Source organism: Chiloscyllium plagiosum, chromosome 15, assembly GCF_004010195.1.
Source record: "Chiloscyllium plagiosum isolate BGI_BamShark_2017 chromosome 15, ASM401019v2, whole genome shotgun sequence".
NCBI classification, from domain to species: domain Eukaryota; kingdom Metazoa; phylum Chordata; class Chondrichthyes; order Orectolobiformes; family Hemiscylliidae; genus Chiloscyllium; species Chiloscyllium plagiosum.
In genome coordinates, this window is record NC_057724.1 from 2,003,199 (window position 1) to 2,019,402 (window position 16,204).

Sequence of the window (16,204 nt, forward strand, 5' to 3'; positions counted from 1 at the left end):
CTATCTCTCTCCATAACCACGGTGAAAGTCAGAATTGTGGTCACCATCACCAAAACGTTCACCCACTAACAAGCCCATCACTTGTCCCGGTTCATTACCGAGTACCAAATCCAAAATGGCCTCCCCTCTGGTCGGACAATCTACATACTGAGTTAGAAAAGCTTCCTGGACACACTGCACAAACACCGTCCCATCCAATCTACTTGATCTAAAGAGCTTCCAATCAATATTTGGGAAGTTGAAATCGCCCATGACTACTACCCAAAATCTGTTTCCCAATCTGTTTCTCCACATCTCTGCTGCTATTGGGGGGCCTATAGTAAACACCCAACAAGGTGACTGCACCTTTCCTATTTCTGACTTCAGCCCATACTACCTCTTAAGGCTGATCCCCCTCAAACTGCCTTTCTGCAGCCGTTATACCATTTCTAATTAGCAACGCCACACCCCCTCCTTTTTTACCACCCTCCCTAATCCTACTGAAACGTCTGTAACCAGGAACCTCCAACAACTATTCCTGTCCCTCTTCTATCCACGTTTCCGTGATGGCCACAACATCGTAGTCCCAGGTACTGATCCACGCCTTAAGTTCACCCACCTTATTTCTAATACTCCTTGCGTTGGAGTATACACACTTGAACCCATCTGTATTCCCTGTCAGTGCTACCTTCTCCACAGCCTCCCTACATTCTTGGACATCCTGACAAACAGCTAACCTACTTGCTGGACTACAAGTCCGGATCCCATCCCCTGCCAAATTAGTTTAAACCTCCCCGAAGAGTGCTAGCAAACCTACCTCCCAGGATATTGGTGCCCTTCTGGTTCAGGTGCAACCCGTCCTGCTTGTACAGGTCCCACCTTCCCCAGAATGCAGTCCAATTGTCCAAATGTCTGAAGCCCTCCCTTCTACACCATCCTTGCAGCTACGTGTTCAACTGCACTCTCTCCCTATTCCTTGCCTCACTGTCACGTGGCACAGGCAACAACCCAGAGATGACAACTCTGTCTGTCCTAGCTTTTAGCTTCCAGCCTAACTCCCTGAGCTCTTTTTTTAGATTAGATTACTTTACAGTATGGAAACAGGCCCTTCGGCCCAACAAGTCCACACCGACCCGCCGAAGCGTAACCCACCCATACCCCTACATTTACCTCTTACCTAACACTACGGGCAATTTAGCATGGCCAATTCACCTGACCTGCACATCTTTCGACTGTGGGAGGAAACCGGAGCACCCGGAGGAAACCCATGCAGACACGGGGAGAACGTGCAAACTCTACACAGTCAGTCGCCTGAGGCGGGAATTGAACCCGGGTCTCTGGCGCTGCGAGGCAGCAGTGCTAACCACTGTGCCACCGTGCCGCCCACTAATGACCTCCCCACCCCTCTTCCTACCTATGTCGTTGGTGCCAACGTGCACCACGACTTCTGGCTGCACACCCTCCCCCTTAAGGATTCTGAAGACACGGTCCGAGACGTCTCGGACCCTGGCACCCGGGAGGCAACAAACCACCCGAGAGTCTCGCCCATGCCCACAGAACCGCCTGTCCGTCCCTCTAACTAGAGTCTCCTATAACTAGCGCTCTCCTCCTCTCCCCCTTTCCCTTCTGAGTCTCAGAGCCAGACCTCACGCCACAGACCCGGTCACTGCAGCTTACCCCTGCTAGGCTTTCCCCCCCACCAGTATCCAAAGTGGCATACTTATTGTTTAGGGGAATGACCACAAGGGATCCCTGCACTGCCTGCTTCCTCCCCTTCCCACCTCTAACTGTTACCCAGCTACCTCTGTTCTCTGGCGTAACTATGTCCCTGTAGCTTCTATCTATCACCTTCTCAGCCTCTCGAATAATCCTCAGTTCATCCAACTCCAGTTCCAGTTCCCTAACTCGTTCTGTGAGGAGCAGGATCTGACTGCATTTCCTGCAGATGAAGTCGGCAGGAGTAGATACTGTTAAGTATTGGCATACTCAACATTTTAAATCCAAGTAGAATCCACTGCTGCCTTTTTGTCTTGCTTAGCATGTCGTACGAATGAGTGTTAGATACAGTTGCATTTAAAATGAATATAACTTTAGTGTTGTGAAATGGTTCTATTGCTCTGGTTGATTCATTGTCCCTATGGCAAAAATGAGGACTGCAGATGCTGGAAATCAGAGTCTAGATTAGAGGTGCTGGAAAAGCACAGCAGGTCAGGCAGCATCCGAGGAGTAGGAAAATTGACATTTCGGGCAAAAGCCCTTCATCAGTGTCCCTATTACCAGCTGAATGCCCATCCTGCATCCTTCTATTTGATCACTGAAATTGCTTTCTGCATTCCAGCCAAGTTTGGAAAGGTGAAGTGAGGTGTTTGTACTTGAGGATTTTCTGTACTTGAACGTAATAACATTTCCCATCACACCATTCTGATATAAAAACAGAAATTGCTGGAATAGCTCAGCAGGTTTGGCAGCATCTGTGGAGAGAAATCAGAGTTAACATTTCAGGTCAAATAACCCTTCATCAGAATTGATGGTAGCTTGGAAAATGTTGGTTTATATGTAAAAGATGCATTGCAGGGAAGGGAGTGGAATAAACGATAGATGGGGATAGAGCCCAAAGAGACAAAAAAACAATTGGACAGACATTTTGATGTCCTTGTGCTGACATCCTATCCAGCCTGCATGGTGGGCCGCATGGTGGCACAGTATTTAGAGCTGAAAATGTGTTGCTGGAAAAGCGCAGCAGGTCAGGCAGCATCCAGGGAACAGGAGAATCGACGTTTCGGGCATAAGCCCTTCTTCAGGAATGAGGAAAGTTTGTCCAGCAGGCTAAGATAAAAGGTAGGAGGAGGGACTTGGGGGAGGGGCGTCGGAAATGTGATAGGTGGAAAGAGGTCAAGGTGAGGGTGATGGGTCAGACTGGGGTGGGGGCGGAGAGGTCAGGAAGAAGGTTGCAGGTTGGGAAGGCGGTGCTGAATTCGATGGATTTGATTGAGACAAGGTGGGGGGAGGGGAAATGAGGAAACTGGTGAAATCCGAGTTCATCCCTTGTGGTTGGAGGGTTCCTAGGCGGAAGATGAGGTGCTCTTCCTTCAACCGTCGTGTTGTTGTGGTCTGGCGATGGAGGAGTCCAAAGACCTGCATATCCTTGGTGGAATGGGAGGGGGAGGGGCACAGTAGTTAGCACTGCTGCCTCATAGCTCCAGAGACTCTGGTTCAATTCCCATCTCAGACGACTGACTGTGTGGAGTTTGCACATTCTCCCCGTGTCTGCGTGGGTTTCCTCCGGGTGCTCCGGTTTCCTCCCACAGTCCAAAAATGTGCAGGTTAGGTGAATTGGCCATGTTAAATTGCCTGTAGTGTTAGGGGCAGGGGTGAATGTAGGGGAATGGGTCTGGGTGAATTCTGCTTCGGTGGGTCGGTGTGGACTTGTTGGGCCGAAGGGCCTGTTTCCACACTGTAAGTAATCTAAAATTTTGCTATAGTTGGCTGGACTGGTTGCAGAGTTGCTGTCTCTGCTATATAGCATGCTGTCTCAGAACTGCCCTTGACCCCAGTTCCACTTCATTCTTCGGCTTTTTCAACATTCTAACAATAAAATATTTTTCTTACACATTAAGGAACGCACACTTCAATGACTCAGTGGTACATATGCCCCTCTGGAACTCCCTCTTTCTCACTCCATCCTTTTTCCTAACCCCATGTCTTAACATATATGGTATCCGCTCTGACATTCCATTGTCTGATGTTGAACATTCTGTAATCAGTAAAGATCTTAGTTTTGTCCATCTGTGCCCCCACCTCCGCAAATTTCAGCCACGACATGATATTGAGCTCTTCTTCCTCTGCCTTTGTGCCATTTCTTTGGATAACCGAAAGCGCTCCATCCCACAGACCCCTTCAACTGCCTCCAACACTCTCACCTGCATCCCTCCCTGTTATATTTCTCCTGCACTTGAACTGTTCATTGAGAACTATTTGTGGCATCAGTGGCCTTTAAATGCCTCCACCCACCCACAACCATCCATTCCAACCTATCTCCCTCTGAACTGATTGCATGCCATGCTCTCAGATGCTCTTTGAATCGAAACTTACCATAAAGGTGATGCTGTTATCTGGTGTGCTGATCCTTATACTGTGGAGTCTGAAGGTTAGCTCTCAGACATCTCTTCCTATCTCTGCTGGACCGTGACCCCATCATCAAACACTAGGCTATTGTGTCCACAACGATTGCTAATCTCATTTCATCAGTTACTATCCTTCCACCATTGCCCCGAAGCTCATCATCCCATAGCCTCGCTACTTCTCCACCTTTGCAAAATCCACAACGGGACTGCCTATGCAGACCCATAGTTTCTGTGTGCTCCTGCCTCATATAACTCACTTCTTCCAACCTTGACTTAATTTTTTTCTCCTTGTCCAGTCCCTTCCAACTTAGATCTACAATTCTTCATATATCACTTCTTTATATCAGTTTGAGAATTTCTAGTTCGCGTGCAAGAAGCAGCTTCATCTTAACACAGACATGCTATCCCTTTACCCCCCCCCCCCCCCCCACCCAAAAATCAGGATGGCCTCAGTGGTCTCTGTTGTTTTCTAGAAAGAAAGCCTGAACCATCAGCACCACCCTCTACTGGCTGAAATTGGCCTCATTTTGAACAACTTTTAACTCCTCTCACTTTCTTCAGGTCAGTGATGTGGCCACCGTGGATCCTGTTATTCCTGCCTCTTTGAGGGGAACATGGACTATTCCATATTCCAATCCTGCTTGGGCCCTTCTCACCAGTACATTGACGACATCATTGGATTTACTTCCCCCTCTTGACCAGAATTGGAAAAGGTTATCAATTTTCCTTCCAATTTCCACCCTGTTCTCACTTTCACTTGGTGCATCTCTAACTCCTTTCTGCCCTTTCTCAACATTTCTGTTTTCTGGGGATAAACAGGCCACCGACATTCACCACAAACCCACTGACTCCTATGGTTGACTATTATGCATCCTCAACCTGCTTCCTGTAGGATTCCATTCCATTCCATTCTCCCAGCTCCTCTGTCACTGTTGCATCTATTTTGATGGTGCCACCATCTTCAGGGAAGCATCAGAAATATCTGTTTTTTTCCTCCACTGAAGGTTCTCTGCATCTGTGGTCGATAAGGCTGTCAATTGTGTCCAACAATTTCTTGCATTTCTGTCCTTTTCTTTTCTCCTTTGCACAGCACCGATAATGTTCCCTTGGTCCTGAGTTCCCAACCTGCCAGAATCCTCTTCCAAAGGGTCACCTAGCCACCATTTCCAACACTTTCAGGGTGTACCATTACCAGACACATTTCCCTCCCCTCCCCCCCCCCCCCCTCCCATTTCAGTCTTCCACAGGGGTCAATTTCTCTGGGAGACCTTGGTCCACTCCTCCGCTCCAAACACTTCCCCACACCTTCATGGCATCTTTCCATGCAATCATATCTGCCTGTTTAATTCCTCTCTCTTCGCTATCCAAGACTCCAGATTCATCTTCCAGGTGGAGCAGCAGTATACCTGTACTTCATTGGATCAAGTCTCATCTACCTTGGGTAGACAAAATGCAGAATGGGCGATCGCTGTGCAGAACACCTTCGTTCTGTCCGCACAAATTACCCCAAGCTTCTTGTTACCTTCCACTTCAACATACTATCGTGTTCCCTGGCCAACATCTTTGTCTTGGGCCTGCTGCAGTGCTCCAGCAAGGCTCAGCGCATGCTGGAAGAGCAGCATCACATTTTCTGCTTGGGGTACCCTGCAGCCTTTAGAACCTGAACAACTTCCTCTATGTTCTTTTCCCACCCTCCACCCTGGCCCTTCATGACATGGGCTACTTTTAGTACAGCATACCCATTTTTGGCTGCTTATTGTCCCTGTTATCAGTTTTTCTTTCTCCCTGTCTTAGCATTATCCATTTCTTTTGTCTGACTAACTTTCTGTCTGGGCTCTGTATCCATCCATTTACTTACCAACACCACACACTCTCATCTTGAGAATAATCTTCACCTTTTCCTAGCACTAATAGTTCTGAAGAAGGGTTACTGGATTCAAGATGTTAACGTTTTTTTTCTTTCTACAGTTGCTAGCAGACCTGAGTTTGTTTTTGTTCAGATTTCCAACTGCCATTCTTTATTTTGTTTTAATTATAATATGAAGTCTGTTTCTTTGTGAAGGTGGTGTTCTGATGAGGAATGCAAGCTATAAATCAATCTTGCATTTCCCTGCTATGAATGTCACAGGATCACTGTTCTTACACTGTGCTTTTTGCCTCTTTCAGGTTTTACTTTTGGCTCATCTACAGTGGCATCATGTGCCAACACAACAGCTTCCACAACGCAGGGCTTCTCATTTAATGCAAAGCCAGCAGGTGAGTGCAAAGTATGAACTCCTAGGCAATTGACAATACAGTGAACTGAATTATACGGCACCTTTTGCATCTACTCTATTCCCATTAACCTGCTGACTGAACACCAACATAGCTTGCTGGCTGTCATCTTATCAACCATTCTCTCTCCTCACTTTATGCTGCATTTCTTTGAATCAATCAAGTCATCACTCCTTTCTTTTAAAGAAAAGGAGTCCTTCCCCATTCTGCTTTTGTGAAGGGCAGGTCGTGCCTCACAAACCTTATTGAATTCTTTGAGAAGGTGACTAAGGAGGTGGACGAGGGGAAAGCAGTAGATGTGGTGTATATGGATTTTAGTAAGGCATTTGATAAGGTTCCCCATGGTAGACTACTGCAAAAAATACGAAGGTATGACATTGAGGGTGAGTTGGAGGTTTGGATTAGGAGTTGGCTGGCTGGAAGAAGACAGAGGGTAGTAGTTGATGGCAAAGGTTCATCTTGGAGTGCCGTCACTAGCGGTGTTCCGCAAGGATCTGTTTTGGGACCATTGCTGTTTGTCATTTTTATAAATGACCTCGAGAAGGGGCTTTAAGTTTGGGCGAGCAAGTTTGCGGATGATACGAAAGTCGGAGGAGTTGTAGACAGTGAGGAAGGATATGGCAGGTTACAGCGGGATATAGATAAGCTGCAGAACTGGGCTCACTGCTATCCATGTGCATGTCCAGCAGTCGCTTAAATGTCCCTAATGACTCTGTTTCCACCACCACCGCTGGCAACGCATTCCATGCATTCACAACTTTCTGTGTAAAGAACCTTCCTCTGACATCCCCTCTATACTTTTCTCCTAATATCTTAAACCTATGAGGTTTACCAGGATGTTGCCTGGTATGGTAGAAAGATTGTATGAGGAAAGGCTGAGGCACTTGGGGTTGTTTTCATTGGAGAAAAGAAGGTTTAGGGGTGACTATAGAGGTATACAAGATGATTAGTGGGGTTTAGATAGGGTCGACAGTGAGAATCTTTTTCCACGTATGGAGTCAGCTATTACAAGGGGGCATAGCTTTAAATTAAGGGGTGGTAGGTATAGGACAGATGTTAGGGGTAGGTTCTTTACTCAGCGAGTCGTGAGTTCATGGAATGCCCTGCCAGTATCAGTGGTGGACTCTTCCTCATTATGGGCATTTAAGCGGGCATTGGATAGGCATATGGAGGATAGTGGGCTAGTGTAGGTTAGGTGGACTTGGATCGGCGCAACATCGAGGGCCGAAGGGCTTGTACTGCGCTGTATTCTTCTATGTTCTATGCTCTTAAAGCTACAGGTGATCTCCAGTCCCCTTTTCCTCTTTTAAATGTTGTTGTCCGAGCCATGTGTCTCTCTTCCAGAACTCAATGTTTTAATCATTTTGGTTTGAAAGACACAACTGAAAGACTCTGTGATATCAGGTGTTACTGAGGACAAGTGATCCCTCTCACTCCTTGCTCCCTGCCATGCTTGACGATACCAAGCTTCTCCACCGTTCCTCCATGCTGTCCAGCGGGGTGAACTGCTCTCAGTGGGCTCCATTCTGATCTGTCCATGTCTGCCCTGAAAATCACCTATCATGGCTTCTTGTCCCATTACTGCTTTGGTCTCCAATGTGTGGTTCGTCATACTTTGTAACTTTGAATGGCTTTACTAAATCTCTTTAAAAGTATTTGCTGATTTGTATCCCTCCCTGTTGCAATAAAAGCTTGATTCATGAATTCCCATTCCACCACTGCCAAATATGGTAGATGCACTGATTTATCAATGTCCCAGTTTGCAGTGGAGCTCATTGCCAATATACTGCAGGAAAATAAAAAGAAAGGGAAGATATCGCCTCTTAAAAAGGCTATTCCCTCTTTCCCAATTGACATGTATTTTGAAGTCAGCATAGTATGTGGCGATCCAATTTAGCTGCTGCTCTTGTTTTTAGGACTGCCCATGATCGCAGGTTTGGAAGGTGTGATTAGTTCTACTTTGAGTTAGTTCAGCACATATATCTTGTAGATGGTGCATCCTGAGTGTTGATGCTAGAGGGACTGAATGTTTCAAGCAGACTGTTTTTGTCAGCAATTTACTTGGCCCCCCCCCCCATACATAGAAATAGAAGTGGTCCATTTAGCCTGATTGAACGCTTCATGGCTTTTTACTTAGAGTCATAGAGATGTACAGCATGGAAACAGACCCTTCAGTCCACCTCGTCCATGCTACCCAGATATCTCAACCCAATCTAGTCCCACCTGCCAGCACCCGGCCCATATCCCTCCAAACCCCAACTATTCATATACCCATCCAGATGCCTTTTAAATGTTGCAATTGTACCAGCCTCCACCACTTCCTCTGGCAGCGCATTCCATACACGTACCATCCTCTGAGTGAAAAGGTTGCCTCTTGGGTCTCTTTTATATCTTTCCCCTCTCACCTTAAACCTATGACCTCTAGTTCTGGACTCCCCACCCCAGGGAAAAATACTTTGTCTATTTATTCTATCCATGCCCCTCTTGATTTTATAAACCTCTATAAGGTCACCCCTCAGCCTCCGACACTCCAGGAAAAACAACCCTAGCCTATTCAACCTCTCCCTATAGCTCAAATCCACCAACCTTGGCAACATCCTTGTAAATCTTTTCTGCACCCTTTCATGTTTTGTAACATCCGATAGGAAGAAGACCAGAATTGCATGCAATATTCTAACAGTGGCCTAACCAATGTCCTGTACAGCCCAACATGACCTCCCAATTCCTGTACTCAATACTCTGACCAATAAAGAAAAGCATACCAAACGCCGCCTTCACTATCCTATCTACCTGCGACTCCACTTTCAAGGAGCTATGAGCCTGCACTCCAAGGTCTCTTTGTTCAGCAATACTTCCTAGGACCTTACCATTAAGTGTATAAGTCCTGCTAAGATTTGCTATCTCAAAATGCAGCACCTCACATTTATTCTGAATTAAACTCCAGCTGCCACTTCTGAGCCCATTGGCCCATCTGATCAAGATCCTGTTATAATCTGAGGTAACCTTCTTCGCTGTCCACTATAAAGATAATCCAATGGGTGAATGTAGGTTTGCTTGCTGAGCTGGAAGGTTCATTTCCAGACATTTCGTCACCCTACAGATAACATCTTCAGTGGGCCTCTGGGTAAAGCACTGTTGATAATTCCTGTTTTCTGTTTGTTTGTGTTTCTTTGGGTTGATGATGTCATTTTCTGTTTTGACATCATTGCTGGTGATGACGTCATTTCCTATTCTTTTTCTCAGGGGGTCGTAGATGGGGTCTAACTCGATGTGTTTGTTGATAGAGTCCCGGTTGGAATGCCATGCTTCTAGGCATTCTCATGCATGTCTCTGTTTGGCTTGCCCTAGAATGGATGTGTTGTCCCAGTCGAAGTGGTGTCCTTCCTCGTCTGTATGTAAGGATACTAGTAAAAGAGGGTCATGTCATTTTGTGGCTAGTTGATGCCATCTGATGGGTTTTTACAAATACATTAAGGACAAAAGGGTAACTAGGGAGAGAATAGGGCCACTCAAAGATCAGCAAGGTGGCTTTTATGTGGAGCCGCAGCAGATGGGGCAGACACTAAATGAATATTTTGCATCATTATTAACTGTAGAAAAGGACATGGAAGATATAGAATGTAGGGAAATAGATGATGATATCTTGGAAAAAATGTCCATATTACAGACGAGGAAGGTTTGGATGCCTTGAAATGTATAAAAGTGGATAAATCCCCAGGACCTGATCCTGGGAACCCTCCAACCACAAGGGATGAACTCAGATTTCTCCATTTTCCCCATTTCCCCTCCCTCCACCTTGTCTCAGTGAAATCCCTCGAACTCAGCACCGCCTTCCTAACCTGCAATCTTCTTCCTGACCTCTCCGTCCCCCCACCCCACTCCGGCCTATCACCCTCACCTTGACCTTCTTCCAACTATCGCAATTCCAATGCCCCTCCCCCAAGTCCCTCCTCCCTACCTTTTATCTTAGCCTGCTGGACACACTTTCCTCATTCCTGAAGAAGGGCTCATGGCCGAAACGTCGATTCTCCTGTTCCTTGGATGCTGCCTGACCTGCGCTTTTCCAGCAACACATTTTCAGCCCTGAGCAGGTGTACCCTAGAACTCTGTGGGAAGCTAGAGAAGTGATTGCTGGGCCTCTTGCTGAGATATTTGTATCATCGATAGTCACAGGTGAGGTGCCGGAAGACTCGAGGTTGGCTAACGTGGTGCCACTGTTTAAGAAGTGTGGTAGGGACAAGCCAGGGAACTATAGACCAGTGAGCCTGGCGTTGGTGATGGACATGTTGTTGAAGGAAATCCTGAGGGACAGGATGTACATGTATTTGGAAAGGCAAGGACTGATTAGGGATAGTCAACATGGCTTTATGCGTGGGAAATCATGTCTCACAAACTTGATTGAGTTTTCAGACTGGAGGCCTGTGACCAGTGGAGTGCAACAAGGACTAGTGCTGGGTCCACTACATTTCATCATTTATAAAAAAATTATTTGGATGTTATCTTGAGGTACAGTTAGTAAGTTTGCTGATGCCACCAATTCTGCACCACTAATCAGGAAACTATCACTCTGTGTTAAACACACTCGAAGACCTAGCCTCCATGGCTATCTGGTAGAGAATTCGAAAGGTTCCTAACCATCTGAGTAAAATAATTTCTCATCTTGGACCTAAGTGGCATCCTTGTTACTTAAATTGTGCAGTTCTCAACTTCCCAGCTGGGGAACTACTTGCATCTACCCTGCCTGTCATGTTAAGATTTCAATGAGAGTGCCTCTCATTCTTCAAAACTCGAGAAAACGTTATGCAATCCTGAGCTTCCTTTGGCAACAGTTGACTGTGATTTTTTGAGACTTTGCATCTTTAAGGAAAATATAGTTGATGTAAACCATGTAGTAGTTGTTGAAAGAAAATTTACATACTGTCATTTCTTTTAATGTAATTGCAATCCATTTCAACCAATTCTTGCCTCAAACTTTTGTAATTTCATTTATTGAAATTTATCACGTTTGCTTCAGAATGAACTTACCTTACTTTGAAACGTAATGTGGAAAAAATAATGTTTTGGTCACTTATCCTTAAAGAATTTTTTTAACACCAGATTTAACAAGATTATTAAGTAGTCCTTTTTTTTTTGTTGCATAATGCTGCATCTAAAATAGCACACTTTCTAGTTGGTTCCTCAACATACTGCTGTCAAAAACCATCCTTAAAACACACTTCAGAAACTTTTTCTCCATGGCTCTAGTGGTCAGTTTGTATCACTAGAAAAGGTTCCTCTTGAAAAACTGATTAAAGTACATTGCTCTGCAACATTAGTGTTAATGCAAAAGAATGTGTGAATCAGGAGCAGATGGATTGAGCCTGGTCCAAGATTCAGTGAGATCATGGATGATATGTTTGTTCCTTATTCCCAACACTGGCAGATTATCTTTCAATTCCTTGTTTATTCTGAATTATTTACATCTGAGTTGAAAAATGTTCAAGGAGTTCTTCTTTTGAGGAAGAGTTCCAAAAAATGTCCTTGTTTCTGCCTTAAATGGGCAATTCTGATTTTAAATAGTGACCATAGCTCAAGATTCTTCTGTAGTCACCCTGTTAAGACTCCTCAGATCACTTATGTTTTGACCAAGTCACCACCTACTCTAAGTCCCCATCTCTACTGCAGCCTCAATGCTTTCACGTTGTTCCTTAAACAGAGTGACTGCTACTGTACTCCATATACAATCCCAGCAGTGCCCTGTATAACCGAAGTGTATTCAGTTCACCTTGCAATAAGTAATACATTCTATTAGAATTCTGTTCTTGAGTATTTTTGACAATTCAAAAGATACCTAAATCTCCCTGCATCTCATAGTTCAACAGACTCTCACCTTTTAGGCTATATGTATTTTATTCTTACAAAATGGGCAATTTCATATTTTATCCCATTACACTCCATTTACCAGATCTTCGCTCGCTTGCTGAATCTATCCTTGTATCCAGTCTACAACTTATTTTCTTACCTATTTCTGTGTCATCAGCTAATATGACAACCATACCCTTTCTGTCATCTTCAGCCATTTATATAAATTTTAAAGAGTTGAGGTCACAGGACTGATCCCTGAGACACACCATTTGTTATACCTTGCCAAACAGAAAATAACCCATTTATGCCTACGAGTCATTTTCTGTTAGCCAGCTAATCATCTATCCATGACAATATACTACCCCTACACTGAGTTTTTTTTTCCTGCAATAACCTTTAATGTGGTGTCATATCAAACATCTCTGGAAATCGAGGTAAAATAGGGTAGGGGAATGGGTCTGGGTGGTTTACTCTTCAGAGAGTTGCTGTGGACTTGTTGGGCTGAAGGGCCTGTTTCCACACTAGGGAATCTAATCTAAATTACTTAAGCATGATTTTCCTCCACAATCCATATTGACGCTGCCTGATTACCTTAAATGTTTGTAAGTGCCCTGCTTTAGCTTCCTTCGTAACTTCTAACATTTACCCAATGACAGACAAGGAAGGTGATGGCATAATGATAATATTGCTTGGGTTAGTAGCCCCAGGCTCATGATATGAGGATATTGGTTTGAATTCCACAATGGCAAGTGGTAACGTTTTGAATTTAATAAAACAACTGGAATAAAATGTTAGTATAATGGCAGTAATGAAACTGCTAACAATCGTCATGAAATCTCATCTGGTTCACTAATGTCCTTCAGGGACAGAAATCTGCCATCTTTACCTGGCCTGACCCACATGTGGCAGAAGACCGACTTACTTCTAGGAAACAGGGATTGTCAATAAATGCCAGCTTAGCTAGCGAAACCATATTACATGAATAAATAAACAGAAAGATGTTTGGCCAAATGGCCTGTAGTTTTTACTTTGTTTCCCTTTTTGAACTACTTTCTGTTTGCTATTTTCCACTCTGGAAACTTCTTTAAATCAAAGGAGATTAGGTAAATTAAAACTAATGCATTGACAATCTCACTAGTCACTTCTTGAAGTCTGTTTAGATCTGACAGCAAGCAACTCAAACATTTTGCTCAGTATCACTTCTCTGCTGATTTGATTGATTGATTGTAATTTTAACTTTCTACTTCTCTTCCATTTCCCGATTTACAGATGTTTCTGGGAAGTTATTTATATCCCCTACAGTGAAAACTGATGCAAAATTCCCATTCAGTTTATCAGCCATCTCCTTATTTGTGATCATTAGTTGTACAGACTCTTAGCAGTGGGCCAATGCTCATTTTCATACACTTTTTGTTATTCAGACATGTGAGGCAAGACTTAAATATTTGTTTTTATATTTCTTGCTGGGTAGTTTCCAACAAGTTATTGTATAATGAGCAAAGACTGATGATTATCTGAGGCAGACCGAGTCCTGTAGTATGATCTGACTTGGAGGTGATGAAAATATGCCTTTCAGTACCAGAGCAATTGCAAATTCTGATTATGGTGCCATTATTGTGGAAGAAATTCGGTTTCATAACAGACAAGGAATAATTAATTCTTCGCCTGCAGGAACTTCGACTGGTACATCGACAGCTGGGCCGACTCTGTTTGCCTCCGTGGTGAGCTCAGTACCTCCTGCCACTTCAACGACAACTGGATTTACACGTAAGTCATCAACAGATTATCAAAGCAGAGAAATGTTTGAAATAAAATCAAACTGCTCAAAAAACTTAGCAGGTCAGGCAGCATATGTGGAGAGAGAAACAGAGTCATCCCATCATGTTCCACATCCAAAAAATCATGCGCTCCTATTCTACCACCTCCAGCAGGATGCCACCACCAGACGCATATTCCCCTCCCCTCCCTTGTTAGCCTTATGCAGGGACCATTCCCTCCATGCAATCACAGAAGGTGTAGCAGCTGCCCATTTACTTCTCCCTCCTCACCATGCAAGGTCCCCGACACACCCTCCAGGTGAAGCAGCAATTTAGCTGCACTTCACTTACCCTAGTTTACTGCATTTGCTCACAATATGGTCTCCTACACGAATGCCGAAAGAATCTAATCCTTCCACAATGTGTCAGATACAGACCCAGTCAACAACCCACAAGCCAAGGAAACAGCCAAGCAGAATGGATTCAGGATGATCCAGGTAATGATCACAGACGCGCACAACAGACTCCACAAGTACAAACAAGAAATTGCGCGCCAAAAGTCGTTAATTTCAAAAACCACTAATCGTGAATGGACCCGGACCATAGAACAGGCTGTCACCGTAGGACAGAACAGGACCACACACCGCAAAAAAACGGCACTAAAAGAAAAAATGGCCAAACTAACACAACAAAGAGGACACTACAACACACACCTGGGTTAAAAACCTCTCCCACAGACAGCTCACAGACACAGAAAGAACAATACTGGCCAAGGGACTCAACTACAACCACAGGGACGCCAAGACAGCAGACTTCCTAGCAGCACTAGAATGCACACTCAGGAACAATGGACTGACAGAAGAGACACAACAAACAGTGAGATAAACTGTCGTGCCTATGATAATAAGGAAAAGACAAACACATAACCTCAACACCAAGGAGAGGGAAGCACTGAAATCACTAAGAAACGATAAGAACATAATCATACTACCAGCAGATAAAGGCAGAATGACGGTCATCCTAGATAAATCAGATTACATCCAAAAAGCACAACAACTGCTTGCAGATATCATCACCTACCAAATGAAGGAATTTGACCCCACACCACAACTCACCAATAGGATAAATAACACACTAAGGAATCTACAAAAAAACGGACAGATAACCAGAGCTGACCTACAAAGAATGAAACCGGAAAGCAACAACACCCCCAGATTCTATGGATTACCTAAAGTACACAAACCAGATATCCCACTCAGACCCATAGTAACACTACCAGGGACACCATTATACAAACTGGCCAAAGAACTACAACAGAAACTAAAACACCTGGTCAGCGGATCCAAACACTCCATACAATCAACACAGGAATTCTTGGACATCATCAGAAATACACACATAGACAAAGAAGAAACCATGATATCATTCGACCTGACGGCACTGTTCACTTCGATTGACAAAACCCTAGCCAGAGAAACAATAGCCAAACTACTGGACATACAGAACAGAAAATAGGACGCTGAACCTATCAACAAAGAAGGCATACTTAAACTACTGGACTTGTGCCTCACAACACACTTCACATTCAACAACCAGATATACCAACAAATCAACGGAACACCCATGGGATCACCAATCTCGGGACTCATAGCAGAGGCAGTTATGCAAAGGTTAGAACAAACAGTCCTACCACAAATTCAACACAAACTCTGGGTCAGATATGTCAATGACACGTTTGTAATCATTAAAAACACAGAAATAGAAAAAACACACCGGATCATCAACGCCACACACACAGGAATCCGATTCACGAGAGAAGAAGAAAAAGATAGCCAACTCCCATTCCTAGACGTGATGATACAGAGAACACCGAACGGAGAATTCACTACAAGAGTATACAGGAAACCCACACACACAGACCAAGTCCTAAACTATGAAAGTAACCACCCCAACACACACAAACGAAGCTGCAACAGGACACTATTCAAAAGGGCCACAACACACTGCAGTACACCAAAACTGCAAAAAGAAGAAGAGGAACACCTATACAAGGTATTCACCAAAAACGGATACCCGCGCAACTTCACCAACAGATGCCTAAGGGAAAGACCACGGAACGAGGACATACCACAACCAAAAGGACTAGCCAAACTACCATCCATCAGGAGCATCTCAGAACTGACAGCCAGACTACTGCGACCCCTAGGACACATAACGGCACACAAA

At 44.4% G+C, this 16,204-nt stretch overlaps 1 protein-coding gene across 3 annotated transcripts in view; it reads left to right on the forward strand.

Annotated features, from left to right (window-relative positions):
* The window catches only part of nup62l (nucleoporin 62 like), a 62,896-nt gene that overhangs the window by 13,117 nt on the left and 33,575 nt on the right, over positions 1-16,204 (forward strand). For all 3 annotated transcript variants that reach the window (XM_043704276.1, XM_043704275.1, XM_043704277.1), the window contains exons 4-5: positions 6,270-6,359; positions 13,893-13,988. In XM_043704276.1, coding sequence (XP_043560211.1) covers positions 6,270-6,359; positions 13,893-13,988 — 186 coding nt within the window. The remainder of the gene's footprint in view (positions 1-6,269; positions 6,360-13,892; positions 13,989-16,204) is intronic.